Source organism: Platalea leucorodia, assembly GCF_965183815.1.
Source record: "Platalea leucorodia genome assembly, chromosome: 7".
Classification (NCBI taxonomy): Eukaryota; Metazoa; Chordata; class Aves; order Pelecaniformes; family Threskiornithidae; genus Platalea; species Platalea leucorodia.
In genome coordinates, this window is record NC_138829.1 from 3,163,815 (window position 1) to 3,188,357 (window position 24,543).

At 48.2% G+C, this 24,543-nt stretch overlaps 3 protein-coding genes across 8 annotated transcripts in view; 2 read left to right on the top strand and 1 right to left on the bottom strand.

Annotated features, from left to right (window-relative positions):
- The window catches only part of KLHDC1 (kelch domain containing 1), a 30,265-nt gene extending 24,281 nt beyond the window's left edge, over window positions 1–5,984 (top strand). Inside the window, exons 10-13 of the mRNA XM_082317845.1 lie at window positions 90–162; window positions 4,393–4,477; window positions 4,818–4,870; window positions 5,004–5,984. Coding sequence (XP_082173971.1) covers window positions 90–162; window positions 4,393–4,477; window positions 4,818–4,870; window positions 5,004–5,178 — 386 coding nt within the window. The 3' untranslated portion in view covers window positions 5,179–5,984. The remainder of the gene's footprint in view (window positions 1–89; window positions 163–4,392; window positions 4,478–4,817; window positions 4,871–5,003) is intronic.
- A 305-nt stretch (window positions 5,985–6,289) lies between these two features.
- Window positions 6,290–21,155, top strand: KLHDC2 (kelch domain containing 2). Of its 3 annotated transcripts, none has more exons than XM_082318239.1 (14): window positions 6,290–6,355; window positions 8,061–8,228; window positions 9,074–9,153; window positions 10,175–10,292; window positions 11,651–11,766; window positions 14,092–14,173; window positions 14,262–14,345; window positions 16,431–16,511; window positions 16,589–16,647; window positions 16,997–17,106; window positions 17,575–17,647; window positions 18,764–18,851; window positions 19,936–19,988; window positions 20,286–21,155. In XM_082318239.1, the coding sequence occupies exons 2-14, from the start codon at window positions 8,073–8,075 to the stop codon at window positions 20,407–20,409; spliced, it is 1,224 nt and encodes a 407-aa protein (XP_082174365.1). In that variant the 5' UTR covers window positions 6,290–6,355; window positions 8,061–8,072; the 3' UTR covers window positions 20,410–21,155. The 3 variants fall into 3 exon arrangements, 2 of the variants coding, with proteins under 2 accessions (XP_082174365.1, XP_082174364.1); XM_082318238.1 differs by having other exon boundaries at window positions 6,328–6,417; XR_014228866.1 differs by lacking the exon at window positions 20,286–21,155 and having other exon boundaries at window positions 6,328–6,417; window positions 18,764–19,032.
- Window positions 16,654–24,543, bottom strand: part of NEMF (nuclear export mediator factor) — a 29,975-nt gene continuing 22,085 nt past the window's right edge. For 2 of the 4 annotated variants that reach the window (XM_082318235.1, XM_082318234.1), the window contains exons 29-33: window positions 23,988–24,020; window positions 23,085–23,191; window positions 22,944–22,987; window positions 22,768–22,847; window positions 21,349–21,987 (exon numbers count right to left, since the gene is read on the bottom strand). In XM_082318235.1, the coding sequence (XP_082174361.1) occupies window positions 21,910–21,987; window positions 22,768–22,847; window positions 22,944–22,987; window positions 23,085–23,191; window positions 23,988–24,020 (342 nt within the window). In that variant the 3' untranslated portion in view covers window positions 21,349–21,909. The other 2 variants (XR_014228864.1, XM_082318236.1) reach the window with 2 other exon arrangements.

The following is a 24,543-nucleotide window of genomic DNA, read 5'->3' on the forward strand; positions in this document are numbered from 1 at the left end:
TTTTAGACCACAGAGCTTTTTGTATAAATAAATAAAAATGGTAATACTTTGTCCCAGGAAAAAGTACTAACGTATGTTCTCCTTTGTAGGTGATGGCTGGATTCACAGCATTACGACAAATGGATGGAAACAACTTACCCATTTGCCTAAGAGTAGGCCTAGGTATACAAAAATAGATAACGGTTGCTGAAACTTAGGCATTTTAAAATATTACGTAATTTTAAATTATTGAACAGTATTTTTAAACTACATTATAAGAATATTTTAGAAAATTAATGCAGTATGATTGAATAGTTTGCTTTACTAACTTACGTTCCTTCATACTTGATACAGCATTATTACTTTCTGTATTTGTTGTAGTTGATGCTTACTTGCATTGCAAGATTTTTTTTGTGATGAAGGATCTGGGTGTCCAACTAACCTGGTGTTCTATAGCTAAATTATTTTTATATAAGAAAATGTATATCATGTAACTTTTGAGGAATTAATAACCTATGAGAATAATAAACATTGATTAATGTTGATACGTTATTAGAAACATGGAGGAGACAACCCTGAAAATGTTGATCCACCTTTCAGGATTCAAAAGTATTATAAAATATCTTGTTTGTTTGGGTTTTCTTCCCTGAGCAGAAGCAGCTAATTATGATTACAGTTTTGCAAAACTGAATTTAGCGCTAAACAGCAAATGACTGTGGAGTTTTGTTATTTGAAGGACTTCGCTGCCAACCAAAAAGGACCTAGTTCTAGAACGTGTATTGTTCATACTGGCCACAATACTGTCTCTTCTAGAGTCTGTTCCCCTTCCCCCGCTAGTTAAAGACTACAGAAAAAGATTGATTCTTTCTGACTAAAGAAAGCGAGTTTCATGCTCTGAACCTGAAGGTTATTTAGAAGCTGCCATTGGAAACAGGTGCTTGCTGAGCACAGACTTTTTTTTTTAACCACAGTATTTATAGTGTAAATACTATTGAGTTGATTTGCTGTAGATAGTAAATACTCAGTTTTTCATGGAATTCATTCTATACATTCACCCAGGTACTCTCAGCACAATTTTATATCGTTCTTTTAGCATAGCATACAATTCTGGTCTGGCATTTGTATGCTTCCTGCCTTATGTTCTGTTTTCTATTAGTGAAATATCTTTACCGCAATTAATTTTCTTCCTGTTTTATCCTATTCTAGGGTGTCTTTTAACTATAACAGCACTGTTAGACCAAGTTTGCTGCTTTCTTATATTTCAAACTCTTTCGAGCCCAAATAAACGTACACCTTAGCTTTGTAGAATATTTTCTGTCTTTTTACAATCAGCGAACCGATGAAGGGACTGATGACTGCCTTAAATAACAAAGCATATCATTAGCAGTCAAGGATCACGTTTGTCTTCGTGTTCAGGTCTTAACATGGATGATCTCATGGAAGTCAACTGCTGAAGTGGACTGCCTCACCTTGCGTAATTATTTTTGGTGGTGCATCCTGAAAAAGGATCAGGAAGGGACAGCGTGTGCTCTCTCTGCAGGCAGCAGCCCAGGGAGCTGCAGCTCAGCCTTCACTCTGCAGTTAAGCGGGGCCAATGTTTGTGCCCCGGGTGGCGGTAGGGCTGGCTGTTAGGTGCCTGGGACTCGTGAGCCCCAAGTGGCTTTCGGGCAGTTCAAGGGCAGATCCCGTACTGGGCTACAAAGCGGAACTGTCACTGGGCTGTGCTGGCAGAGAGCAAGCCACCTTCCTTGCTGCAGCGCCAAAGAGGGTTCCTCAGGCTGACGCTGCCAAATTTGCTGAGGACTCTGCTGCACGCACAGCCCAGACCCTCCTAAGAGCTTTTGGGTCCCATGCTGACCAGGCTGAGAGCTCCCTCAAATCCAAACATGTCCTATGGTTCTCCACCATCTGAAGGTTGTGGTATGCGGTTTGTAGGCTGAGGACAGTTGTGTTTCATTGACCTAATTCTTTATTGAAGTAAATGACACCACTCCCCCACCCCATTTTTTTTTTTTTTTTTTAAAGATACTTCAATAACCTTTTTCAGGAACTCCTGGGAACATGGATAAAAGGAGCCACACCAAAAGCCCGTCTATATATTGAACTAGTTTGAGTGTGAAGGACTTGTACCAAATTGTATCCCTGTTCTTACACAGGGTTCCTGCAGGATCTCTGCAGCTGAAAAAGGCTTAAGTCAGATCTATCGCTCAGATGACTGACTTCACAGCAGGACTTAAAATGCACTGGCAATAATATGTATACGTGTACTTCTTCTGTATATTTCTATTGTTTTATAATAATACATGGTATATCACACATACATGAGTGTATTTTCCTGATGCTTCTGCAAAATTGATTCCCTCCTTAAATTCTGTAAAGAATAACTTCCTCCAACCTTCATTTTTAGCAATTTCTAAAAAATTGTCTTCCGGGTTATAGATCTGTGATTCTGTATTGGTAGAAAGTATTTTTCTTCTTTCTGTCCATCAGTTGTACTTCAGCTAACATTTTGCATGCCAGGTGAAAATACAGAACAAATTGTATGTTTAACTTATAGATTCCCAGTGTTTTCAATACAATGTAATTCTGCTATTCTAGTTAGAAGAGCTGTGTAAAAAAAGGTTGCATCAATTCAGCATCTGTATAATTTAAATAACATGCTTTATTAGAATGTTTAGGTGATAAGTTAGAGCAGCTGTGAGAGGACATAAACTCTGTCAGTCTGTAGAAAAAGCCTCAGGTTGCGAGCTAGGATCTCAACAAGGTCAAGGCAGGAAAGGCTTCCCAGTGTTCTTCGGTGATGAAGTCCAGGCCAGAGTTGTCCTAATGCAGATAAGGCAGAGACAGATCTATCTACAGGTATGAGGAAGAGAAAAGGTGGGATACAGTCTAGCCTAAGGAGAACGGTGAATAATTACTGATGTGAATGGAGTAAGAAAGTGAGAACGTTTACTTTTGCGTGAAAGTCCCAGTGGTGCGTATTATTCTGGTTAAGTAGACTTAAAGGGCCAGAGCTCTGTGGTGCTAATCATCTTGTGATGTTTACTTCAGTGGTGATACACCAACAGAAAAATTATAGATTTTGATCTGCTGATAGTAAAAAGTAAATCTAGCAATTGTAGCTGCTGAAGTAGCAGAACCTTTGTTTCTGTAAAAGCAAGATTATACAAGTCAGATCTTGTTTTGCTCTTTTTTAATACCATGTGCTTTTATATGCACAATACAGAACTGACTTGTGGGCGTGATGTAAGTAATTGACACACAGAAAATGATCCCCAGGAATCTTTGGGGGAAGCGTAAAACTGAAACAGGATAACTCGTGTTCTGAAGCTCTCATCCTAGTGTGCAGGGATAAGAGTCAGTACCGAAAACCCCACAATCTTAGTGCCATTAGAATTCTAATCGTGAATTAAAGAAATAATGGAAAATTTAAAAAGGAAAAAAAAAAAAAAAGGAAAAGAAAAGCTGTTCTTGGCAAAAGCTTGTTTTGTATAGTTGTTCTCTGAAAATTTTCCACTGTAATGTTGTGTTGAAGTAGTGATAAGTAAGACAAAGTATATGTCAGTAGAGTACAGAAAAGTCAAATAATGACCAAAATACTGTTCTGTATGACACGTAATCATTGAGCAAAATTCTCACGAGATGAATAGTCACATTGCTCTCTCCTTTTATGTTGTTAAAGAAATGAGTAATACCATATTTTAAGGTATTATTTTTTACCTCTGAAGACTTCTGAAATAATGTCTTTGTCTTGGTTTCCTAAGCCGTGAGGGTTACGTTAGCGTGCTCTGCGCACGTCCGGCCGCCTCTCCTGCCCGCCCGCATTGAAACGGGTCAATCGATTCACAGTAACCCATGTCAAAGTAGTAGGAGGCGCAGAGATACTAAGTCCCAACACGCTCTGTGCAAATAAACGGCCACGCAGAAAAGAGAGACTCTCGTAATGGCTTCGCTCCAGAGAGCGCTCAGTGCTTGTTCTCCATTCTTCCATAAGAACGGAAGGTCTGCCTTGAGACACGGGTTGATAAAGAACAGGCTCTAGTGTTTCTGCAGCTCACGGAGCAACTTGTAACATACGTTACTTCCAGTTGTAAAGTTCTCCTGGGTGAGTAGCGAGGCCAGTAAGACTTCAAGGCTCTGTGCCTAAGCAGTGGAATCACAGGATTAGAAAAGTGACCTTTCCGTTTTAGTTAAAAGGAACTTACGTCCTTAGAGCAAAAGAGTCTTTTGAAAAGAAACTTAAATATGAAGAATGGAGGAGAGTCTGTGTGAGGTGAAAAGGTTAATATGCAAGTAAACTTACTGCTTCTCTGAAACCCTTAAAAACATTGAGGTTTTAGATTTGTTTTGCTGATAACACACAACTGCTTGTCCTTACTTGGTCACTAATTCTATTTATAATTTTATTTCTAGATTGTGGCATACAGCCTGCCTTGGAAAAGAAGGAGAAGTGATGGTGTTTGGTGGAAGCAAAGATGACTTGCATTTCATGGACACAGTCAGTAAACCGAATAATGCGATCCTAGCACTCTAATAATTAAAATTGAAATAAAGTAAAGTTGATACAATTGCTGATGCTATTGGGTTCGTTCATATCGTAAGGTGTTGTGAGATGTGACCTTAGGTGTTCTTGGAAAGTAAGTTGTGAGGTTTTTTCCCTGCCCTCGTTAGGCTCATAAAAAGGAATTTGTTACTCAGATTCTTTAAAAATAATTATTTAAGTATTCTCAGTTTTAAATAACGCATGTGGTAATACATGTTACGTTAATCTAGGAAATAGCAGTATTTGAGATAAGCTGTTTGTCATTTTGATGGTTCTTTTTTTTTCTGTTGACCAGGGTCACTGCAGTGACTTGTTGATATTTCAGACCCAACCTTATTCGCTCCTCAGGTGAGTTGAGGTTATTGGCACAAAGAGTCTGGTGGAAATCGTTACGGCGCTGTGCTTTTACACACAGGTCTTTAGGTTAGAGACCACATACTTAAATATTTTTTTTTTCTCCTTTTTTTTCCTCCTTCTTCAGGTTGTGTCTTGACTGCATTGGTAAAAATGCAGCTCTCCTAAAGAATCAAATACCATGCTTGCCATCGAAACTTTTGCAGCAAGTGCTGAAAAAAATAACCTTCTGGGCTGCAGTTAACCACCGGCAAGAGAAGAAAGCTGAAACGGAAGGACAAAGTCAACTAAATACCACATGAACAATGGCAACTAAACTGTTGAGCACCTTGGTTTATTTACGACGTACAGCAAAGTCTTTTGTTAGTGAACTTTACTAATGCTACAGAACAACTGTATGTTAAGCTGAGTTTCTAAGTGAAGTTTGAGAACAAAGAAATCCTTTTTATGGAAGTCTCTTTTTGTTTTCTGCGTTATAGAAAACTGATAAAACTTCATTTGTATATATTGTTAACTTCTGCTGTTGTGGTCTTAATGAGACGGTCCATATAACTTGTTCTTTTTGAAGGTGAGAGATGATACAAAATGTTTTCCGTTGGATAAAATACGGCTTAAGTCTAAAATCTTACTACAGCCTTATCCCTTCAGCCTTTATGGAAAGATAAAATCAGTTCAGCGCTGTATCTTTGGAAGATTCACGCTTGTCAGCCTTGAGAAAGGTAACTAATTTGCTAACACCACCGAATCCGATTCTTTGATCCCACCAGACTCTGGCCGCCTGCCCCAACGCTGGCGCCAGGCCTCTTACTCCGAGTAGGAAAACGGACAAGCGAACCGTGGACCTTGAGGAAAAAGCTGCCCTGAGCGGCATCGCCGGCTGTACGGGAAAGCTTACACGCCGTTCATACTATGGGTTTACTATGTTTCTGTAATCAATGAGTCCTTTTTGAACTAGGTTGTATATTGTATTTCGGATGTGTAAAGTTTATATTTAATTCTTGTTTAAAGAAAAAAAAAATGCTTATTTATTGGTTAAAAAGAGCATATGTAGTACTTGCTATTTTTCTGTTTCAAACATTTAGTTAACAGGAGCGCAGTCATTAAAATTTTATAGAGAGTTGAATCGCGATTGCTTTTGACGGTTTTTTTGACATTTTTATAATCTTGCAGACCTTGCTTAAAGGGGGAAAGGAGTTTTCGGAGCAAAGTTATATCACAAAGGGCGGGTTTGTGACTGGGGATTGCAGCAGAGCCATAGTTTTACACGTGGTGAACCCTACGCAAAGATTGAGGTGGCTTTTTTACACCCAGAACCCGTCCCCTCTCGGCTGAGGGGGGTTCCTCCGGGCCAAGAACGACCCCAGCTCCCGGCCGGGCCCGGGCCGGGGCCCCGGGGCGGCGGCGGGGCGGGACGGCGCCTGCGCGGCGCTGGCGGAAGCGGCCGCCCGCGGCGGATGTTGTCGCTGCGCGGCCGCTGAGGTGAGGGAGGGCGGGAGAGAGGAGGGGGCGGCCGCGCCGTCCGGGCCGCAGCCCCCGCCGCGGTAGGGCCCGGGCCCCGGGGGGGGCGGGAGCGGGAGCGGGGGTCGGAGGGGAGGCGGCTGGGCAGGGCGCCGGAGGGGCTCGGGAGCGCGGGTCTGGGGGCGGGGGGAGGCCGGAGCGGGAGCGAACCGTGACAGAAAGCGGGAAGGGCCGGGGGTTGTTAATGGGTCTGGTGAGCGCGGTGATGGCGCATTGCTCAGCGCAGTGCGGCTGCTGCTGGGGTTGGGTCGTGTGGTACGGCTCTGTCCCGACAGATAAAATCTATCGGGCCTGCCTCAGCGCAGGAGGAGACCGCGTCTGGCCCGTCGCGGTGTCGTGAGGGGTGCGGACAGGCGAGGCAGAGCCATAGGGAATGGGGAGTTGCAGCGGGTCGTGAGAAGCGTTTCAGTACGGGACTAAAAAATTGCTAAAGGGGGACAGAAGTTGTCCAGTGTGTCTGAGGTTGTTAAAAACAAAATAAAGAATGGTCACTGGGGAGAGGTCAGTAAAAATCTGGTTAACTTGAAGCAGACAGATTTCATTGAGGCGTGCGTAAGGCTTTCTAATTTAAAGCGTAATTAGAGCTCAAAAATAAACTACCGAAGGTGGTGTAGTGTCTCCATCGTTGGAGCCATGCAAATTAAACGAAAATCTGCCAGGAGCGGTGTAGGTATCGAGGATTTTGTGTGAGTGCAGGGTCTGGCTGTCTCCTTACGGTCCTTTTCACTTCTCCCGCTTTGCCCGGTTGCACAAAGCCATTGCTGGGACTGTCCAGCTTCCCTGACCTTTTGATCTGTGCCTGAAAAGTCTTTCTGTGGTGACAGTTTCGAGTCATAGCTGTAGGAAAGCTAAAGCAGAAGGGGACTTGGGAGTGGCTCCTAAGTGGAAGGCGGCTTTGGCTTTTCGGGGTCCCCGTGCTCCATTACGGGCCGCGGCAGAGCCGGCAGGCAGCTTCCCGGATGACCTGGCAGGGCCGACTTCAGCGTCTCCTCCCGGCATGATTCCTCCCGCAGCTGGGGCTTTGAATTGCCGGTGTCCCCGGTGGCAGCGTGGCCCTGGGGCTCCTGCGTGCCACAGCCCTGGCGTGGAGGCTGCTCTTGCCCCTGAGCTGCGCAGTGCTCGGGAGCCGTAGGCTGGGTGCGCGTAGCTGTTGTCTTTTCCAGGGTTTTGGCCTTCTGCGTGCCAGCATTGCCAGCAAGGGGCTTTGTTTTGTGTTTCTTTTTTTTTAGTGTAGGTAACGTGTCCTGCATTTAAGAGCTGTTGGAGGGTTTGTGTGTGGGATACTTGGCTTAGGCAGCCCAAAGTGACTTTGCCTGAAAAGCTGCAGGAGTTTCACTTTTGTGAAAACCATGCTGTAGGCAAAGCTTTCAAATTTATTCCGTTGTGGGTTGTTTTTTTGGTCATCAGTTCGTGTATTTATAGATAAGTGTGATTTTTAAAAAAAAAAGATAGAGACCTTGGCTTAAATTGGCAACTGAAACGATTAGAAATTACACACAACGGAGGAATCCCCATCTGAAACTTTCTTGACTGATGGGATAACTTCTTCCACTGAAACATCATTGTGAAAGAAACAACAGTGTGTAGTACTCTTTTTTTTTTTCCTCTGGTGGTTTCCCCTGCTGGTTTTCAACGCTCCATACTATGTGTTATTCTGTGCACGTAGCGCTGTATCGAAATGGCTGATGATAACGAAGACCTGCAGGCAGATGAAGAGCTCCCGGCTCCAGCTGAGGACAGCTTTGAGCAGCTGGAGAACGATAGCCCTGCTGAGCGCAGCGGGCACGTGGCAGTCACCGATGGACGCTGCATGTACGTCTGGGGAGGCTATAAGGTACGCTGTTCTCCTTGTTAAGTAAGATTTCTGCCACCTGTGGTGCTGGTAATTACGTCCCATTAGTTTGGGAGTGACTCTGTAAAATTATCCCTCCCCCAGAAAAGAAAAGCTCCAGTTATCAAATTAGAATATGACATTTAAGAGTTTTGAAATACTGAAATGAATCGTGAGTGTTAAGTGCAGATCTTGGCAAACAGATAACTTGTGTGGGATGCAGGGTATTGTTTGCCTTTGTCAACTCACGTGTCTGTTGGAAGAGAAGGAGATGCTGTCTGATTTGAAACACACACCGTGCGAAATGGTGCTTTTATTTACAGCATTATCAGCACAACTGTGTATTGCGTGTTAATGGTCATGGGTTGGTTATGTGTGACACTGGGGTGTGTGGGTACTGCAAGCAGAACCAAGTCATTTTACGATTTTGACGGGAAAGAAGATGAATTATCAATGAACTCAGTAAATAAATTGGTAGCGCAAGGCAAAGCTTTGGTGTATTGTTCTGGTGGTGTCATGCAAGGGGTGGGGTAACTAAAAAGGAAATTTTGGCTCATTTATGCACTCTGGATGTCCTGCTTGGGCTAGGGAAAGGTTTAATTTCCGTTTACCCCAGTGTCTGGCTCTGCTGGGAGCTTGCCTGGTCCCCAGCAGAAGCTAAAATGGGCTAATACCTGCTCTCTGAGGGCTGCCGTGCAAGTGAGAGGTGCAGGAGTGCGGCAGGCACTGCTCCGGCTGTTTTCTGTTCCGTGATTAGATCTCTGGGCGGGTGTAAACATTCACAGGAGTCTGTCAGTCAGTATGTCAAGCATCCCTCTGACATTTTTCTTTTCTGACCTGTTCTGCAGAATGCCCAAGTGAGGGGATTTCATGACTTCTATCTGCCTAGAGATGAAATATGGATCTACAACATGGAAACTGGAAGATGGTACAGTAAATAATTAACTTAATTGTTGTTTTTGGGGGGAAAAAAAAGATAAATTCTTAAATTGGTACAGAAAGCATGCTAAGGGTCTGTGAACAGAGAGAGAATTCCCTGATCTGTTTGTTCCCACCTATCAAACTGTTGCATAAACATGTAAAATATTTCCAAATATTTTTTTTTTTTCTGTGAAAACAACAAATACGTTTTCACAAGGTGAAGTAGGAAAGGCAGCTTGGACAGGAGTACGTGATCAACAGTGTGAAGTGTTTTGGGATGCCTGGTGTAGGATATAGCACCTGAAAATTGTATTTGTACCACTTTTGATTACAGTGATACGTTGGGGAGGGAACCCCTATGGAGTTTTTTATTTGTTGTCCTTTTAAGAAGTTGTTTTTAAATGTTGATTTAGCAGCCAAAGAAACTACTGTGTCATCTTAGCTCATTGGGAGCCTGGAAGTTGTGGGAAACCTGCGTGAGGGTAGTGGGAGAGAAGGGAATCCAGCGCTCCAAGTCAGTAGCTAGCTAGGGCCCTGCGCTGCGAAGCCAAGTCCCCTCAGCGCTTTGCAGAAAGTGCCATTTCAGCCGTGCTTCCAGTCCCCCCTGGGGTTAGGGAGAGCCTTGGACATGGGCTGGAAGCTTACCTTTGTGGTTGTAATGTTTACAAACATTAAAAATCCAGTAGCAAAACAGAAACCTTCAGTTTAGACAGGTGCATCCTCTTTGCCTGAGGATCTTTCTGGGATTTTGAACGGGAAAGGCATACCAAACTCCTGAACAGGGCAGACGGGATTGCTCCCCCACAAAACATGTATTAATTAAATTGCCTTTTCCCCACCCGCCTCCCTCATGCCAGGTTAGTGTGGTAAAGTGTTAGACCTGCAAGGGTGCGAAGAACTCATAACTGAATGGTCCACAATGACCTGTCGTAATTAAAACCACACTGGTAGCGTTATAAAATTCCACTCCAGCTAAAATTGTTATTGTTCATTTTTATCAGATAAAATAGTTTAAACTGTGCTTCTAGGAAGAAGAGTAAAACAGAGGGCGACGTTCCTCCTTCCATGTCTGGAAGTTGTGCCGTGTGTGTAGACAGAGTGGTGTACCTATTTGGAGGCCATCACGCACGTGGCAATACAAACAAGGTTAGTCATTTAAAGGTAGACCCCTCCTTACAAGTAAGTTTCTTCTCATTAGCTTTTGTCCCCATTCTTTTATAAACTGGAGGTAGCCTTTTCAGTTAATTAAAATCCATCCGAAGCAAGAAATGTATAATCATAACAAATCGAGGAAGCATTTTCTTCCGAATGACTGGACAGGTTGGATCTTGTTGCAGAGCTTAAATGTGAGTAACAGGGGATGCTGACGTGTACCCGGTCACTGTGTCCTCCATGGCTTCTGCAGCATAATATTTTGATCTGCTGGCTGTCTCTAGTTCTTGGAGGCAGATAACCAGCTTTCTCATCCCGTCAGCGGCTTCCCCAGATGTCAACTAATTGAAGCCGTGTTCTTTTTGTGCTTGCCCAAGAGGTTTTGACTAACAAAATACGGCACCTACTGCTTGGGTTTTTTTTTTCCCATGCAGGTGATTAGCTGGCTGACTTTTACCAGTTCAGTGTATTAATTTCTCTGCAACAGGTCGGATAACGTGACGTTTGTAAAACAGGTCAGCCTTCACCTCTGCATCGTTTCACACGAGGATTGTACTCTGCTGGCTTTACGCCACTGAAGAAACACCACGACCTATTACTTGTTTTGCTTGCGGTTGTTCTTGAGCAATTCACCCTATAAATTGTATTGCATTGGTGCTTTTGAGTTTGCTTCTTTTGAAAGATGGGAATTTCTGGAGGTCACTGAAATAATAGGAGGAGGTGATTTGTAACTGCACTGTAGTTGTTTGAAATGTTATTCTTCTCTAGAGTCTCTGAGAGTATTTTCTGACGTTCTGGAAGTGTGGTTTAAATGAAGCAGGTTTTTTTGGCCTCGCTCTTAAATATAAACTGAAAGTAGCTTGATGCAATGCTTGCAAACAGTCTGAAACAAACTACATTTACAAAGTATGACTTGATTCCTTCCCGCTGTGGTATTCTTATATTTCAGTTAGTTTATATATGTGTATCAGCTATTTCTCTCCATGTAAAATGATGTAAGACGCAGAGAAGGGATGATACCGTAACAGATTTTTTTTTTTTATTGTAAGACAACTGCTACTTTGTAGACACCTTCATTGTATCCCATTTCAGCTTTCGGATGGTGCAACACAATGTCCATTGTCCTGTTACTTTAGTAAAAAAGTGTTTGGGGCTTGAGTCTGCAACAAGATAAGGATCTTGGGATCCCTGTTTTGTTCCAAGCATTGTCAGTGCTCTGTGCGGCTGGGAAAAGAACTTTTAAAGTATTTCTATACAAATACATGCTAATTCAAAGTTAATATTTTAACATCAGTCAGACTTAAGCTTTAAGCTAACTGTGTGGGTAAAAAAAATCTTTTTATTTTCTACAGTTCTACATGTTAAATTCCAGATCCACGGACAAAGTGCTGCAGTGGGTCAGAGTAGAGTGTCAGGGGGTACCCCCTTCATCAAAGGACAAACTTGGCGTTTGGGTTTACAAAAACAAGTAAGGCTCCAGCAACGAAGTCAGCACAGCTGTCCTCGCGCGTGTCTTTGCTTTTAATCACTCTTGGTCTTGTCCTTGTTGTGTCTTTTTGTTTGAACAAGAGCTGCGGAAGGACTTCTTGCCTGCAGCACATACGAGCTTCGGGAAGATGCTGGATTTCTTCCCCAGCCAGCCTTTTAAAACGGTTCCATCCTTTAATGGTTGATAAGCAAAAAAACCTCACTCCCAGTTTGGGTATATGTAAGCTGCAAAGTATCTGTGTGAGTCACATCCAAAATGTAGGCTCATTACGGGCAAATCTTCCACGGTGCGTTCTCAGTCCATGGCTTTAAAGACACTCCATCATGGTTACTTGTATCAGCGTCATTCCTCTTGGCAATTGCCTCGGGAATGATTCTTCACAGAAGCCTGTTCTAGGATTCCCCGTATCACACAAAATGCAGTCTTTTGGTTATGTCTTGTGGGACAGCTTGCGTTTCTTTGATAGCTGAAGAGCAGGAAGCCATTTTAATCTTAAAATTGCCTGTGGCTTTTTCGGTGCTTAATTCGGTGTGTTTTGTGCTGGTGGCACAAACCAAGGGATTTGTTAGATGAACTCTTCATGTTATCTGATTTAATGTGTGGGGATAGTGTCCCAGAGATGCCAGAAGGCCTTTTGGCATTGCAAACCTTGGAAAAGACGAGGAAGACAAGGAAAAGCTGTTGAAGCCAGATGAGCTGACATGCAAAACATCGTTGTTGCCTTGCACCCTCCTCCCCCATTCAGTTAGCGTAGCGCTACTCCCCTAAGCAGGGAGCTGTGCCATGAGGTTGTTCCAGCCTCCTGGCACTGGAGGATAGACTGAGGAAAGCCCCTGTTGTAGTTTCCTGCTTCCACAGGCTTGTTGTATCCCAGCTGCTGAGGAGGTGGGGATGGACGTGAGTCATCTCAGGGGAGCTCAGGGGCTTTTGGCTCTCTTCTTGGAGCTGCTACCCAGGGCTGGTTTCTCGGAGGGTTCCTGGCTTCCAGAGGACAGAACTCCAAAATGCTCTGGCGCAGGTGACACGTGGCCAGAATTGTCCCCTTGCGGGAGAAGCTGGAAGGGCTGATCCCCGCAGAGCAGGGCTCTCTCCGCAGGCTCCAGGCACCCGGCGTGGGCAGTGCTGCTGGGGTACGTGATGCCAGGGGCCGAGGAGGTCTGATGCGAATATGAGGTGACGGTCAGCGGCCTCTAGTTGTTCTTTGGTCACAACCGGCAAGGGTTACAGGTTCTTACTGTCTTGTCGTGTCAGGGTAGGCGTTTAAGCTGCTACCTACGAAACCCTACCTGGACAGCACGGCCATCTTCTGCCTGTTAGCACAACTGGCCTTGGCTGTATCCCCTCTGGCTCTGCTGAGGCAGAGGAAATCAGGGGTGCTGTATGTCCTTGTGTTTGAACGTGTATGGTGATTTTGGTGTGTAACACTAGAGAGGGCTCTGCTGCTTTGTCCGTTACGTGGAGACAAAGCTCACTGCTGTGGGATTTGCTGTAGAGACTCATGAAAGATAGGAAATTGCCCGTGGTGCTAGTTTGCAGATTCTTGACGTGGAGAGAAAGCTTACTGTTACGATACTTGATGTGATCAGTTTAGACATAAATCTGTGCAAGGCTGGAGTTGTGGGTGTTCAGTTAGGCGGTGTAGATTGTTTTCTGTTGCTTCATAATTCAATAAAAATTTCTGGCAAAGCCATGCCATTAGTTTCTAATATGTGCTAAAACCCAAACATAAAACTTAAATTACATTTTTAAAAACAAAAAGAACAGTAAAACCAGATGAGTGCCTGCTCATAATAACTGTTCTTCAGGTCGTGTCCCTTGGTCTCCTCCTGCCCTGCCTTGCCTGGCACGCAGCTCCGCAGTGACCGTGCCCAAGCTGTCATGCTGTCCCTTTGTTTCGTGAACATTTCGGGGTCACGGAAAACAGGCAGAGGGTGTGGAAAGGGTGGAGGCAGGAAACTGCAGGGCTAAACACCTGTAGCCGCTGTGTGGGAGCTCTGATAGCAAAGGCTGAAGCGCAGCGACCTGGCAGCAGGCCTGGGAGCCTCGCGTTCGGAACCAGAGCAAAGCTTGGAGGCCTGGGAGGTGGCTAGAGAGGGGTTTAATGTGGGTGGTAGGGTCGATTAGGCAAGAAACAGGGCCCCCCACCCGGAAAACTTGCATTGTAGGCATATTGGAAGTAATGAAGCCAAAGGAGCTTCCCTGGTTTTCCTGCCTTCTGTTTGAGCACAGCCTTTACAGAAGTTTAATTTGTAGCAACAGACGTGCCAGCATTTCTAACAGCTCTTGATGCGTGTTTTGTTTCAGGCTAATATTTTTTGGAGGCTATGGGTATTTTCCTGAAGGGAAACAACGGGGAACTTTTGAATTTGATGAAACCTCTTTTTGGGTAAGTAAACCTGGAAGTAATTTCTATTTAAAATTTAACATTTAATTAGTGCTTATTAAAAAATGTTGCTTATTTAATATTTTTAAAGAATTCAGGTCTTCCTAGAGGGTGGAACGACCACGTGCATGTTCTGGACACTGAAACTTTTACTTGGAGCCAGCCTATAACTACGGTAATTATTAGCCTTACGTCCGTTAATTAAGTTACAGCTCTTAAGCAGTATGTGTGCTGTGTGCCTTATCTCTTGTAGCATCCTTTGAAAATAAGCATGGCTCTGCTAGGCCTGGGCTCACTGCTTTAACTTGCCTCAGGTTCAAAGAGGGTGCTGATAAACCGGCCCCTGGCGTAGCTGCGCGGGGTTGGTAGCGGCCTGTCCCAGCAGCGGTGCCTGCTGCGCGCTCGGTTACCTCGCAGTGGGACGCCGTCTTAACCGGTTGTACCTCATGGCGGGGTCCGATCTCTAGTCTGTATCTCCCTGGCGTTATTTTAGAAGATGTGATTAACTGCCTGCAAGCAAGAAGCACAGAAATTCACTCAAAATACATTTTTCTACTTTTCCGCTCCGCCCTGCAGCCTCGATTACGTGTCACCAGTCTTTGACTGTCAAGTGTTCAGTTGTCAGGTGCTCTGTGATCCTGCCTTCTTCGGGGTACAAACCAGTCCCTGAATGCCAGGAGTCAGAAAAGAGGGAAGAGCTCTTTGAAATCCCTAGCGCTAGCTCTATGTGAGAAATGCCTTGCAGGGTCCTGAGACTGGCACTCCACAAATGGACTGTCTGGAGCTGATCTTGTCTCGGTGCGAAGTTTTTTTCGCCACGGGATGAATCGCAGGCCGCTCGCTCTGGCTGTGGCTGGCGGGAAGGACTGCGTCTGCAGCGCTGCTGGTTTCTGCTCTTCTGGCTTCCCTCCTGGGACATGCAGTCTGTCTGCTCCAGCCAGGGGAGGAAACCCGGCCAGGAGCTAAAGCTCAGGGCTCCGTGACCAGGGCTCTCTTCCCTCCTCGTGCTTCCTGAGCGAGCTGTCCTAATTCCCTGTACCTTGCTCTCGTGCCAGCAAAGCGGGGCTGTTAATTTCTCCCCTGTATGTGGGCTCCGCGAGGTGTCACTCGGTTGCGTTTGCAGTCTTACCTACAACGTGCTTGGAGGGGAAGGACTGGTAAGAGGGGTTTGAAACACTGTTGGTAGCACTAGCCTTGGAAACACCCCTTCAAAATAAAAATTACCTGCTGCCTATTCAGTAGCATTCTTGAGGCCGTTTAAACTGAATTTAAACCATTCATTTCCCTAGGTCCTCGCTCCTCTCCAAAAACAGGAAACCTGCCTTTTATTTTGATCTGTCTTTCTCTCGTCATCTTTTTTCCGGTTGACTTGCTTGCTTTCATGCCTCAGTGGCATTGTGCTCATGGGGAGCTCAGGAAAATGAACTGTATGGTTTCCTGTCATCCTCGCTGTAATGTGACGGTTTGGTACATCTCACTTGGGTGCTGAACTGGGGTCAAAACAAAACGGAACGCTCCGTAATTGCAAATAGACGCCATTGGAAGCGTCCCAGGAGTATTCAGGAACAGGCACGCGGAGGGATATTGCCACACAATTGGAGGAAAGGAAATTTGAGAGAAGTAACTCCTTATTCAGATTACCAAAGACTTGCTTTGTCTTACTACATACAGATCTCAAGTATTTCAGAAGTCACTCAAGAAAAATACTGTTTAATGATTTATTATGTCACTGTCTCATTTACAGTCTGAGGTCCTCTGTGACTGGCTGAACCCTCCTCTAAAAGCAAAATTTATACCTTGATACTTAAAGAGGGGAAAAAACCCAAACAAACAACATTTTTAATGAGTTTTCTGAGCTTCCATCCCCCCAAAAAAGCAAGTTTCTGCACACAGAATGACTTACTGGATGATTTTTCACTCTCTGTTCCTTGTTGGCCTTAAATCTGGCTTTAGTTCAGCCTTTCACCTCCTCAGGTGACTGAGCTGTGGAACGGTCAGACCTTGCTTTGCCTTGAGCGTGATGTCCAGGTGAGCTCGCCTGGGAGGAGCCCGGCCCCTGCCCCACCGCGCCCGCTGTCGCACCGCGCCCCCCAGGTGCCCGGCGTGGCCGTAGCCGCGCCGCTTCGTGTCTGTGATGGGCATCTTCAGCCCAGCTCCTCTTCACTTGATCTTCTGCAGGTTTCTGGTGAAATGGCATTTTCTCTCTTTCGTTATTGTATCAAATAAACTTACCTCCTTGTTTCACATTGTCTTTTCCCAGGGTAAAACTCCGTCACCACGAGCAGCTCACGCCTGCGCCACGGTGGGCAACAGAGGCTACGTGTTTGGTGGCCGATACAGAGTAAGCCCCAGCCCAGTTGCACGATGCGTTACTGAAACCCGAGCGGAATATTTCAGCCACCGTCTGCTTTATTGCAGGAGTCCAGAATGAACGATCTTTACTACCTGAATTTGGATACATGGGAGTGGAATGAAATGTAGGTACTAAAACTTGCGTTCTTTTGTTTGTAAAGCAATGTGAAGATGCCGTTTTTATTCGCTTCTAATCGTTCCAGTGAAACTTGGTGAACTCCAGCAAGTAAGTAAACTCGGGTAGAACCAGTCCTCCTGATCAGTTGCTGACTCTTGCTGTCGGGCTTTTTTAAGTATTGATATGAGTAAAATTCTTTTACTGTGTCTAAAGAAATTAAACTTGCCGTTGGGTCATGAGCTCTGCGCAGTATGAAGCTGCATCCTTCAATATCTGAAAAATAATCAGAGCAGAAAAGAGCAGCAGTATTTTATTGTAGCACATGTGTAATTTACAGTGCTTTTATTGAAATCCAGAATCGCGCAAGGCATTTGCCCCGTTGGCCGATCGTGGCACTCTCTAACACCGATTTCCTCAGACCACCTCTTTCTCTTTGGAGGATTCACCACTGACAAGCAGCCACTAAGTAAGTCATTCCAGAGGGATGTTGTGTTGTCTTTGCCTTCCTAAACAGTTGTGCACGGAAGCTTGAATTATTGCCTAGTCACCTTAAATTCTTTCTGAATTCCTCCCATGCACTTGTGATCCAACTCCTTAGAGTCAACAGCGAATTTCACAGAGCAGGAGTCACCCAGTGCGTTGAGACGCTGTTATTTATAGAAATCAGTCTGCTCTCAAAATGTACCTAATGCAAATTGCAATTAGTAAGAGCTTTACAGTTCTCCGTCTTTCCCTTCTGACTTCGCTCCCATAAACCATTATTAAAGGGCTGTTTTCAAATAGCCAGCCCAAAGTTTCATAGGGTTTTTCCTAAAATACTTGATTTATTTAAGAACAAAAATGGACCGTGTTACACCAGAGCACATGTTTCTTGCAGCAAACATGAAAGAACTACCAGAGTACTGTTTGTATTTGGGGTTTTGCTTGCTTTCAGGTGATGCTTGGATTTATTGTATCAGCAAGAACGAGTGGATACAGTTTGAGCATAACTATTCCGAAAAACCGAGGTACGGTAGACGCTTTCCTGGAAAGTTATTAAAAAGAACGAGGAGGCTTTTCGTGAGAGGACAGGCGTTCCTCTGTACAGCACTCGCTTTTCTTACCAACACAAACGCCAGCTTCTACCCCAGAAATGCAGGCGTAGCGAGCGTGCACGCAAAACGCGAGATGCATACCAGCGTAGGACCGGGGCTGGAGGTAGCGTGTAGCTCGCCGCTTGGGAAACAGCGGGAAACACGGGGATTTAGGGTTTGATCCCCTGGCTGCAGAGGTGTCCGAGCCGCGAGTGCCAGCACAAGAGCTAACTGGGACCTGTGTGTTCTTGCCCTGCCAGCAAACTGGCCCCGGGCAGGCGTCACTGGTTTGAGCATCCTCGCTGGTGGCTAATCCTGTGCGCACCCAGGATATTTTTGTCTTCCTGCTGAGTAAATTAGAGATGATGACCTGCAATTTAAAAGCATCAGAACGGCTGTGATGCATGCGTTTGGCGTTGAAAACACTCGCGTCACGTGGGTTATTGTGATCCAGCTTGTCTGGGGAAGCGTTCTGCTCCGAGGTTAAATGGGTTAAAGCAGCGATGCTTCCCGGCCTGCCCCTCTGGCCTCGCTCCTGCTGCTGGGTCTGTTTTCCCGGGGCAGTAACAGGGCTGAGCTGCTGCCCCCACCCGCTTCTCCCCCGTTTCGAGCAGAGGACGGTGACGTGTTGGTGCTGAACGCACGTGTGAGATCAGTTGTTTCCCCAAGTCTTAGGAGAGCGATACAAAATCGGACTGTGTTCGGTCAGTCTTTTGACTCAAGCGGGGCATGAAAATAAAGTTTGTGCGAGCCGATCGTGCCGGCCGTCCTCCGGAGGCGACAGCACCGTGGGTTTCAGACGTGCCTGCGCTCGCAGGCAGCCCGCCGCTCAGCCCCGCAGCCCCGCTCTAACCAGGACGCCTCACGCAGCCCACGGTTTGCTGACCCGTTTTCTTTCTCTGAACACAAACTCCTGTTGAACCGGTCACGTCTACCGCGTACTGGTGGCAGGGCAAACTTGTGTGTCTTAACTGTAAATACAACTCCTAAACGTGCATTATGGAGCGGGGTGGGTTTTTGATTTAATGCAGCGCTGCCTTCTGTTTCCAGGTTGTGGCATACCGCTTGTGCAAGCGAAGAGGGAGAGGTGATCGTCTTCGGGGGCTGTGCCAACAACTTACTTGCCCATTCGAAAGCTGTAAGTTTATTTCGAGCTTGCCCTTCCTGCGCAGCCCGGCCCTTCCTGCGGGAGCCGTGGCGTCTTAGCGCTTCAGCAAGCGCGAAGTGCTGGCAGTCGGCAGCGTGATCTCGTGAGGACTGACAAAGGTGCACAAACAAAGCTCGAAGGGGAAATGTTGTGATGCTTTTCTGGAAACCAGGTCATTGGGCATTATTTAAACTACGCCTTGCTTTCCCTCACACGTGTGTCGCGCTTGGAGCCTGTCCTTATCTCCCAGCTACTGCCTCAGCTTTGCCCTGTGCGTCTCACGGGGGTGTTTTCAGGGAGCCCCTCCCCGAGTGATTTCTTCACCGCGATGCCTGCGGGAGGCCTGCTGAGAACAGGCTGAGCAGCGCGGGGCTCTTCGGCCGGGACGGGGGCGTGCCAAGGTTGGCTGGGAAGGGAGACCGGCAACAAGCACCTGCCAGTGCGAGAACCAGCGGGCGTCAGCTGGAACGGGCGAGCGGCAAACGAGCGGGGCAACACTTCGTTACGCGCCAGCGGCTCGGCCCTGGCAGACGGCGTGGTTACGTGCGTGCCAGGAGCTCCCCTGCAGACTTGGGAGCTCTGCCCGCGGGTGCTGGTCCCGTTCTCTCCTCTCGAGCACGGGGGGGCCACCAGGGCCCCCACACTTGTGCTGACGGCAGCTTCGCGCCTCCCGGGGCTGCAGCCAGCCCGGTCATGTCTGACGGCAAGAGGTGCTGCGCAGGGAGGGCGTGGGAGCCCGGCCGCTTTGGGCGCCCCTTCCCCTCCAGCTCGTGGTACGAAGTGGCACTAGGTAGTTCTTTTGATTCATCCGTACTTCCCCCAGTGCCCGTAACTTCCCTATTTTAAGATTTGGAGAGCAATTCTGCATTCAGCTTGTCTGCTGCCTTTGTGATTGGTTTTTTTAAGTCCAGTCTACTCCCCACCGCCGGCCTCTCCAGCCCCCGGAGCCGTGCCTTTGCTTTCCTTTCCAGGCTCCCGCGAGCCTTGGCTGCTTTGGCTCCCGCTGCAATGATGTGAATCCACATAACCAAACTGCTTCTCTCTCTCTCTCTCTCTCCCCCCCTCCCCACCCCAGGCTCACAGTAATGAAATACTTGTGTTTTCGCTACAACCAAGATCGCTCGTAAGGTAAGAAAGCAAGACTTCAACATTAAACAACTGTCACATCTCCACCTAAGACAAAAGTAGGGCATGGTTACCGCCAGACCCGTTGCTTACGTTCCTAAAATACTTGAAAACATGTCTGCCCCTAAAGAATGCCGACAGAACGGCCGCCTGTTCTGACAGGACAGAGGCGCCCTTTCAGCAGCGCCTTTGGCTCCATCGACGAGAGCGAGCCCTCCCGAAATAGCTGTGAGGAACGCGCCTGCCTCGCGGCGCTTGCCGAGACCGGTGCTAACGGGGCCGTGTTTCCCTCTCCCCCAGGCTCTGCCTCGAAGCCGTCATTTGCTTTAAGGAGATGCTGGCCAGTTCCTGGAACTGCCTCCCCAAGCACTTGCTGCACAGCGTCAACCAGCGCTTTGGAAGCAACAACACCTCGGGCTCCTGAGCCCGCTGCCGCCACCTCTGCCCGAGCCGCGCACGGACGGGCAGCTCTAAGATGTAATAATTTTACCGAGTGTGGCAAACATAAAACTTGTATAGGTTAAATATCTGTATCGTCGTAGGTAGGTGCTTCTTGCCTTTAAGTTGCATGTGAATGGCCTAGAGAGAACCTATTTTTGTGTAAAGACGTTTGCAATAAATGTATTTAATGCAAGTGGAGAGGTATCCTGTGCTAAAGCTAGTTCTGGGTTTGTCCACCGTGAAGGGCCAGCCCCGAGCGGGAACGACGGAGGGGCGCCAGGGCTGCTGCAGAGGAGCGTTGCTTTAGGCTAGGCTGACGATTGCGGTGAGGGGCGAGCAGTCCTGGCTTAGGCCGCAGCGGTAGGAAACGGCTTCACGTTTTGCCACAAACGCTTAAGGGCAGAGAAAGGGGATTTGGGAATTGGCCGTTGTCAGAACTGAGAAACTGTCGTGAACCTGCAGATGTTAAAGCACCGCTACTCTGCGTGTTTGTAGTTTGTTTTTTTGAAACTCTTTTATGTTGTGGAACTTCAATTGTGAGCCTTAGGTAGCAGATATTCTGCCCTGAGAGGTGTAACGGAAAGCGCTGGAGCCCGGTACCAGCTGTGTCCGGCGCCTGCAGAGCTCGCCTGCAGCACGGGGAGACGCCGTGATGCCAGCAGGTGACACCGGGGACAAGGAACAGGCTCTGCTGCTGTGGGGAAGGGGTGAAATCGTGTTTGAGTGTCCTCAAAACAAAAAAAAAATTAAAAACTTTGACTTCTAGAACAGAATAATTCCCGTCTCGTAATTCCTGCGCCGGTTTCTTGCGTAAGCCCTAGCTCTGGCTTGGGCAGGCGCTCGGGGAGCTGCGGTTTCGCGGCTCTGGGGCGCGCTGACGGAGCGCGCGGGGGCTCGTTCTGACCGCCAAGCCCCGGCTCCTCTTCCCTGCCCCTTCCTCGCCCCCGCGGGGCGATAACTGCGCGACGGCTACGGCTGGAACCGCACCGTCCGGCTCCTGCCAGCCCAGGGCACAGCTGGGGAAAAGGAAACGCTGCCTGTTCTCAGATGAAGCATTTTGCACTGAAACTCTCCTGTTTTTACTAGAAACTCCAGTCCCCTTCGGAGGAAAGCGGCAAGTTTGGGGAAGAAACACCACCGCAGAGTTGTGCTGCCGCAAATTCACGCCCGCCTTTGCCCAGCGGCGTGGGGAAGGAGCGCTCGGCTCCAGCCTTCGAAGCGTGGGAGAAGGAACAGCGCGAGATGGCGTCGCTGCCCAAGTGCCAGCGATTTACTTGCACAGCTTTACGCTATTTGTATCGAGTTGTTCGAGTCCGAGCCGCGACGCGGGCACTGGTCCTCGTCTGCCAGCTACCAGGGAAGCTAAATTCAGTCAAACGCCCGGCAGCCCGGGCGGGTCGGTCTGTCTGTCCGTCCCACCTGCGGGTGCTGGGTTCGGACTGCGCAGCAGCGCAGTTCGGTGGTGAGAAACTCCAGTAGGGAATCACTTCTTTTTCCTGTTCAGGAGATGAGGTGCAGACACTTTCACTTTCCCGGGAATATTTCTTGACAAATCGGTATCCTACAAAACATTAAAGACGAGACGTTGAACACAGCAGCAAAGCGCTTACGAACACCCTCCTCGCCCCGCTGGCGCTTCCCAGCCTGCTGCTGCCCGCTTCCGCCCGCTTTCCCCCAAAGAAAACGGGGCCGACGGCAGCCTGCCGCTTTCGCGCCATCTTTTATTAACGAAAGACTTCATGGTTTTCTGCGCAGCTCCGCTCAGGTGGGCCAGCAAGTCCCCGAGTTCCCCGTTTGCTTCAAGGCCATTAATCGTGAATTGTGTTTTTCTAGCAGCGTGCCACAAAAAGTCAACGCCAGCTCTGCTGCGATTCGCCGTTTCTGCTCAGTGAACTCTCCCAGGCTGACAAGCAGCTGCCGCGGAGCAGCCTGGGCTGCCCGACCGGACGGGAAATGAGAAACGAGCACCGGAGGAGGGCCAGGCACGAGAGGCGGCGCGGGAGCAGCGCGGGGACCGGGGTGCAAACGGCTGACGGAGCCGCGGGAGATGAGCGCGGCGAGGAGCCGGCCCCCTCCCCGGCAGCAGGTACCGCAGCGCGCAGACCGACGGCGCCAATTTGAGAAGGAAAGGGAGGAAATGGCAGAAGAAGAGTAGAAGAAACCTGCGCGGGGCGGGCCAGGGCCTGCCTGAGCGGGGAGACGCACGTTCACCCCGCCTGCTAAAAAACCAAGCAACAGCACCCTTGGCTTTGGGAGCCTTTACCCCCGAAATGGCGCTAGCGGACATTTTGCTGCTGCTGTTACGTTCGTACAGGAGAAACTAGGTAGAAAAACCAGTCACCTTTACGCTGCGGAACAGGTCTTTTTCTCTTGCGCTAGCTTCTTTGGATTGCATAAAATTATGCAAGGCAATCTTGGCCGCTGGAAAAACACAGGGAAGATGTAAACAGCCCGTAAAAACGCGCTGGCTTGAACAGGCGGAGCACTGAAAAGGGTCCAAGTGCTTTGATACAGTACCTTTCCCCTTCTTCTGGGTGCCTGGAGTGAGCTTGACTTTATACCTTTCAAAAGAAAGGGTGTCTGTCAGTAACAGGCGGGGTCCCCTCGGCCAGCGCAGGCTGCCGCCAAGCCCTCCCCGCCGAGAGCGCCCCCACTTACTTGTAGTTCGTCATGGCCGTGTAGGGAGCGCAGATGGGCACAGCGAAGAGCAGAATATCCTCGGGGTGCGGCTGGCCCGTCAGGGAGTCCAGCAACGCCTCGCCTTCCTGAACGGGCAGAGGAGCTTTCGCTAGTGAAACCAGAGGGCTACTGGTTTCACTGGGGGGCAGAGGCCGAAGGGCCTCCCCCCTTCCAGCTGCAATCCCGCCGGTACCGCGTGGCAGGTCGCACGACGCGGTTATCAAAACGTCTCAGCTGAGCTTTGTCGCTCACTTCGCTGGCACTGAATTACCAAGCCACGATTCGCTACTGGCCATCTTCGATTACTAAAATCTCATCACTGGAAACAGGATGGATTTAGTTTTGAATGACCCAAACGTAGTTACTTCTTCACCGGGTCACCAAAAGCTTCCCCCTCCGGACAACCCTTATCCTCCACTCAAGAATTTAAAGAAATCTACTTATTTCCAGCCTCGGGAAACACCCGCAGCCTGTAATTATAGAAAACTTGGAAGCAATTTTGTATGTAAATAAACTTGGAAGCTAAAGAGCAACGTGGCCTGCATCGTATGGCGCCGTGCTCCACCCAGAGCCGCCGTTCCGGCGGGGCGCAGGGACCTCCAGAGGCAAAGGCAAGGGACAAAGCCCCGCTTTCTACAGGGGATGGACTGATGGGCAGAGGAAGAAGAAAAAAAGGCGTTTTTTTTTTTTAAAAAACACAAGAAAGCTGGGTTCACACAGTCATGGGCAAGAAGGGGGCGGTGACAGCAGAGCCGCGCCTGCCGGAGGGCTCGCTGGGAGCCCGTGCCTCTGCTCTGCGCGCGGCAGCAGGGGCCGCCGGCTTCCAGCAGGAGTGAAGCCGCCTCCGCGGCGCTTATCGGAGTTCCAAAGACGAGCATTTACCTCAGCTCCTGGCTGATCCTGGTCTTGCTCCTCCTGTACACACAAACAAAGGAGACATCAGAGCTGAAACGAGCACCCAACTGCTTGTTTCTCCCCCAGCCCTGGGAGAAAATAAATTCTTTTATCAGCAGTGCACAGAAAGCCACGGTCTCACTGCAAAGAGGGTTTAGCTTGTTTTAAAGCAGAGGTAAGGAGAGCACTTTTGGGGGGAGGAAGATTTCTTTCCAAACTCTAATTTGCCTGGCACACGCCGAGCTGGGAGGAGAGAGCGGGGCTGTGATTCGGAGATCCTGCCTCACACCCACAGACCTGGCGAGCGCTCAGCCATGTTTCAGCTGCGCCGAGTGGGAGGCACTGACCGAGCTGGGTCCTCGGCAGCCCGGCGAGGCTCGGTACTCCTCCGAGCCCTCGTTCTGGCTGTGCTGGCAACGCAGCGTGTACACAGATCGCTGCAGGGTTTTTTTGGCTGCTTCTTGAAACCAGCGGGCTCTCAGAGTCAGGGCATTAGGCACAGCGTTCTCCCCAGCGCCCCAAAACCAGCGAGAGCCGCTCAGCC

Bases quoted from the DNA above. Each gene is read 5' to 3' on its own strand.
- KLHDC2 (XM_082318239.1), top strand. From the start codon at position 8,073: ATGGCTGATGATAACGAAGACCTGCAGGCAGATGAAGAGCTCCCGGCT. The intron at 14,174-14,261 runs GTAAGTAAACCT...ATATTTTTAAAG, and splicing joins TTGATGAAACCTCTTTTTGG to AATTCAGGTCTTCCTAGAGG. The intron at 19,989-20,285 runs GTAAGAAAGCAA...CCTCTCCCCCAG, and splicing joins CAACCAAGATCGCTCGTAAG to GCTCTGCCTCGAAGCCGTCA.